Source organism: Apis florea, unplaced genomic scaffold (genome assembly GCF_048593485.1).
Source record: "Apis florea isolate Af1SG1 unplaced genomic scaffold, ASM4859348v1 contig_1645_pilon, whole genome shotgun sequence".
Taxonomy (NCBI): Eukaryota; Metazoa; Arthropoda; class Insecta; order Hymenoptera; family Apidae; genus Apis; species Apis florea.
The window spans coordinates 369,479-375,376 of NW_028256430.1; the positions used below are offsets into that span (position 1 = coordinate 369,479).

Genomic DNA, 5,898 nt, shown 5'->3' on the forward strand with positions numbered 1-5,898 from the left:
TTTTATATTATAATTAAATTTTGTGTTTTATTTTTATTAATTTATCAATTTATTTAAATATTTATTTAATATATTTTATTATGTGTGTTTTATATAATTGAATTATAGAAATTAATTATTATAGAATTAATTATAGAAATAATTATAATATATATATTATATTATATACATATATATATTGTATAACAATAATTAAAAATATATTATTGCAAATATTTACACATTATATATGAAAAATATTTACGTGATAATAAAATTGATTTTAAATTTAAAATTAAATTAAATTAACTACAATAATATCAAAATAAATTAAAAATTTTCTTTAATTTTTTAAAATATATTTTTTATACATATCATTTTATATACATTTTATATAATATTTTATTAATTCAGTACATAAAATATTTTCATGTTTTTTTCAAATTTTAAATATGATATAATATTTGTATGTGTAGTTTAAATAATATTTTCAAATTTAAATAAATCATAATATATTTGTATTATATCTGTATGTTAGTAAATTTTTTTGTCAAGTATTATTGAAATTATAAAGTAATTTTAAATTTACATGCTTGGCCGTACTGATATCTAGTTAAGAAACTCAATGAACATCGAAATATATCCGAAGTGTCAGTATAAAGAACTGTCAAACTTTAAAAAAATGACAGTATTTTATAATGAATTTACGTCTAATTAAAAATAATTATTTACAAAGGATAAAATAATTAAGATTAAAATTTTATGTGAGAAAGCAGTATTTATATTCTACATTATTTAACCATTATTTACTTTAGAATTTAAAATATATATATACGTATAACCTAAAAAAATCTATTATAATTTCGAATATTAATTAAATATTATCACGCAATATATTCCACTATTAGTTCATTTTATTTTTATATAATCTTAATATTATGAATGCATACAATGGAGATTTCAGAGACAAAAAACCTTGTTAGAGATTTGGATTTAACCCTACAACCTCGTATTTTTCCACGATATAAAGCTTGGCTTCCTCTTGCTACACAACAGGTAATTATTTATATAAAATGATTATTGTCTATATATTATAACTTTATAAATTTATTATAATGATTAATGGCTATAAATTCTGTTTTTTTTTTTTTTTAATATAAATCAGTTTTCAAGAATAATAAGATTTTAATAATAAAGAAATAAATTCTTTGATTAATAATAATAATTATTATATGATAATAATAACTATTTATATTTTAATATTATTTTATTACAATATTATTATGTATAAAATAAGATTTTTATACACATGCTAATTTATAAAATATATATTTTCAGTTAAGGCTTAGAAATCTTATACAAATAATAGGATGCAATCTAAAAACAAATAATGAAGTTTGTTGGTTTTATTATACTCTACATAGAACAAGTATGTCTTCTCCTTTATATACAAGTGAAATAATAGATAATGTAAATCCAAAATGGTCAAGTTTGGAAGCACCAACCATATATGCTACCAATTATTCTACTGCCAGTGGTGAGCTTTGTAATCTGTTAGTACCTTGAAAATAATCATGTGCTCATAGGTATAATTAAAATTAATAATTAAATATATTTTTTATATCTAATTTATAATTAAATAATAATGATGTAGTATTTAATTTAATTTATAAATTTATATTACATTAAATATATAAAAAGATTATTTTTCTTTTTTTTTAATAGAAGTCATTATAAGATTATGGAAAAGAGTGATTGTTAATAATATAACTACTGATATAACTGTATTTACATGGGGCATATCTTTTACTGGCTTGGCATATATTGGTCCAAAATTACCAAGTACCTTAGAAACTATTTTAAAAGAAAATTCTTTAATTTTTCAATTTCATGGTGGTTTTTTTACACCAACATATTGTTTTACTGAAACTCCTGAACTGAAAAGATATCTACGTATAAAAGTTAATTCATCTGAAATAAGAGATAGTTATACTGTGAATAAACTTAGCAGCTTGAGAAATAAAATGCAAGCATTAAAACAACAGACAGAATCAGTACAAACACTTCGAATGCGAATTGCTTCTGGAGATAATTTTCATGCACCAAAGTATCCACAAAGTTCATTAAACAGATTATTTCAACCTCGTAAAGTAAATAGGGAGAAAAAAGCTGAAATAATAAAAATCCGCAAAGAATTAGAAATAGCAAAATTTAGAACAAAATTATTAGAACAAGAAAGAGCAAGAAAAATGGGAGAATTGAGAGTATTAAATCAAATGCATTCTAACATTATGGAAGAAAATCAAGATTATGGTATCAATTATTAAATTATTTACAATATATTATAACTGAAATAAAGTGATTTTAATGTATTTATTAAAATTAGGTTCCGATTTAATGGAAAGATACAGGGAATTAAATAAAGATATTGAAAGATTACATGAGTGGCGACAAAATCAAATAGATACAAGAGAAACATATATTCAATTGAGTAATCAACTTGCTCATAGAAGAAGACAATTGATTTCAGAATTAAGTTTAATATATCCTATTTCACAAGTATGTGTATGATATTTCATAGGACATTAAATTTTAGAGAAAAGTAATGAAATGAATCACAGTATAAATGAATGTATTTATGGCACAGGATGGAAATCGAAAATTTAGAATACATGATGTTCATTTACCAGATAGTGAGGATTTAGAATTATCAAATGATACTGAAGTTGCTGTAGCATTGGGATTTGTTGCACATACTACACAAATGATTGCCAATTTTCTTAACATACCTACTAGATATCCTATTATACATTATGGATCACGTAGTAAAATTATAGATCATATTACAGAAAATTTACCTGATAATGAAAGACAGTGAGTATTTTTATTTTTTATTTATTTTTTTATATTTATATATATAATTATAATATTATAATTATTATATTATTTATGCTGTTTTAATGTTATGTTATATGTATAATTATATATTTTTAGATTTCCTCTTTTTGCTCGAAGTAAAGATAAGCTGCAATTTCGTTATGCTGTTTACTTATTAAATAAAAATATAGCTCAATTAAGATGGTATTGTGGCCTTCCAACAACAGATTTAAGGGCAACACTTTCAAATCTTGCTACTTTAATAAATATTAAACCAAATCAATCTCAGTATGTTATTTTTTCATTAATAATTAAATATTTTGTAATTATAATGTATATAATTAATATTTTTTTAATTATAAAATTTTTTTTTTATAGTTTAGATAATTCAAAGCGAACATATTCTACTTCATCTTTGGATATTGAAGTTGGAAATAATAAACAAAGTATAACGCCACCAATACAAAAAATAATTTTTGAAAAATGTCATCGATCTTCACGATCTATGAGCCAGTTAAAGAATATAAAATCTTCTCTTGGTTCATCTTTAGATCAAGGTTTAGATAAACCTGTACAGTCTCTTGTTTTAGGCAGTCAATCAAAGCGAATTTGTAAATCAGAAGAAAGTGCCATAGACAATAAAACATTGGTACTAGTAAAAGATAGATCAACTAATAGTAGTAATGAAACTTTAAATAACGCTATTTTAACTAATAAATATATAAGTGATATAGACAATGAAGATAACTTTCAAATAAATGAAGTTGCAATAGAAAATAACATTGAAATCATGATACCAACATCAGTGTCAAAGACAATTAATGTTATGGATAGTTTTGAAGGTTCAGTAAGTGTAAGAGATAGAAGCTCGAATTCTATAAGTAGCTGTGAAATGGCACTTACTAGTAGTCAAAATGGAGATGATAGTTCAAATGATAATAATACAAAAAAAGATGAAACTAGAGAACTTATTTCAATTACTAATGAAATTTCAATAAATGTTAATGATGTTGTAGATAATGCTTTAAAAAATAGAAAATACAATGAAGATTATAACTTAGAAAATCAAACTTCAAAAGATTATGATAATCTTAAAATATTAGCTGATAAAAGTTGTAATGATTATGAACATACACCAGCTACAACAGAAATCTCAACATATAATAAGGAACATTTTGCTAAGTCATGTTTATCTTTGGATGATATAATGTGTTGTGCTTATGAAGAAACTGAAAAGAAACAAAGAACGAGTTCTATTTGTAGTTATCCAGAAGAATATCTTTCATCAAAATATCTTACATCGCGAAAACGATATAATTCTGAATCAAAGTAAGTATATATTAAAATATATGTATAAGAAATAAAATAGATATAATAATAAAAAATATATATATATTTTTTACTAAATAATTATCTTTTTTTTATATATAAATAGAAAAGACCGAATAGATTCTTTTCATGCTAAAAATTGGTACCATAATAACACAAGTAGAGAATCAATGGTAAATAAATTTATGTTAAAATTTTTATAAAAATATAATTCATTATTATTAATATAAATATTTTTTTATATTTCAGTTGGAAACGGAATTAATAGAAACAGCACAAAAATCAGATTGCTATTTATATGATGAGACAAATAAATGTGACTTCCAAGCATCAAGTGAATACATTGACATTATTAGACGTAGTTCAGAAAATGTATATGCACGTACTGAAGCTTTAGCTAATAAGAAAACTAGTTTTAAAGTTATGAAACCACGACTGTAGTATTTACATTTTAGAATATAACAAAGTGCTGTTAATTGTTATAATAGTTGATATCCAAACGCACTAGACCCAACAAAAATTCACTGCATGCCATATAGAAAAGATTAAATTAATATAAATACTGTTACTATTATGAAAAGCGAAAATAAAACAGTCTCGTATATTTCTTCAAATTATAAAATATAAAATATTTATATTTATTATAATTATTTATTTAATTAGATAGAAAACATTATATTTGTTCATTATGTTAAATAATGTTTTAATATTCATATCGCTTTTTACATGAAAAATTGCTATGTGATAATATGTCACTTCAGGTACTAGTATTTACATAATAAATTTTAATACACGTGTGCAATATATAATGGGTCGTGCAATAATAATTGTGCTTTTTATTGTTTACACAACATTAAATAGATAGAATATAAGAAAAAAATTATAATAATGATTCTTTATATATAATATTAAAATTAGTATATGTTTATATTTTTTTAATTATATAAAGTTATTATGTAAAGTTGATATTATTAGCATTCCTATAAAAAAACAAGATTATTAAATTGACTTAACATCCCTATATAATTTAAAGTAATATTTCTACATATATTTAATAGATTTCAATATTTTGAACATCTGATTTCAAATAATATTTCAATATATTAATTAATAATTATAGTTTTTAAAATTAAATCTATTGATTATATAAATGATACTAATATTTAGACAAATTTATATAAAAGGACCAATTGAAGAAAATACTAGTTATTTAATATTGAGTTAAATATGTTACTAATTACTAATAATTATGATAAAGAATACTTAATAAAATACTATATTAGTTATTTAATATTGAGTTAAATATGTTACTAATTACTAATAATTATGATAAAGAATACTTAATAAAATACTATATTAGTTATTTAATATTGAGTTAAATATGTTACTAATTACTAATAATTATGATAAAGAATACTTAATCGATAAAGAAAACAATGAAAATTAAACAATTACTGAAATTGTTATAACTTATTTCAATGTAAAAAGAAAAATTAAATTAAAAGTTACTAAATATGTTTAAATAATTTAACATAAAATTGTACAGATTTACTGCATTCATGTAAGTATATGTTTTTTATTAAATTTAAGAAGTTTTATAGCATTGTAATTTACTATAATGAATAATATGTTAAAATATAATTACATAAATTTTTTTCTAATTTATAACTTATGAATAGAATATATTAAATATATTAGAGGAATGATTAAAAA

The 5,898-nt window shown here is 20.8% G+C and overlaps 1 protein-coding gene across 2 annotated transcripts; it reads left to right on the forward strand.

Moving 5' to 3' along the window:
- The first annotated feature begins 618 nt into the window (after positions 1–618).
- On the forward strand, positions 619–5,211 carry Uvrag (UV-resistance associated gene). Of its 2 annotated transcripts, XM_003697626.4 has the most exons (9): positions 619–1,035; positions 1,318–1,516; positions 1,705–2,292; positions 2,366–2,538; positions 2,627–2,853; positions 2,974–3,144; positions 3,235–4,185; positions 4,292–4,358; positions 4,435–5,211. In XM_003697626.4, exons 1-9 carry the CDS (start codon positions 922–924, stop codon positions 4,624–4,626), a joined length of 2,682 nt encoding a protein of 893 aa, XP_003697674.2. In that variant the 5' UTR covers positions 619–921; the 3' UTR covers positions 4,627–5,211. The 2 variants fall into 2 exon arrangements, with proteins under 2 accessions (XP_003697674.2, XP_086763903.1); XM_086907777.1 differs by lacking the exon at positions 4,292–4,358.
- Positions 5,212–5,898: the final 687 nt, after the last annotated feature.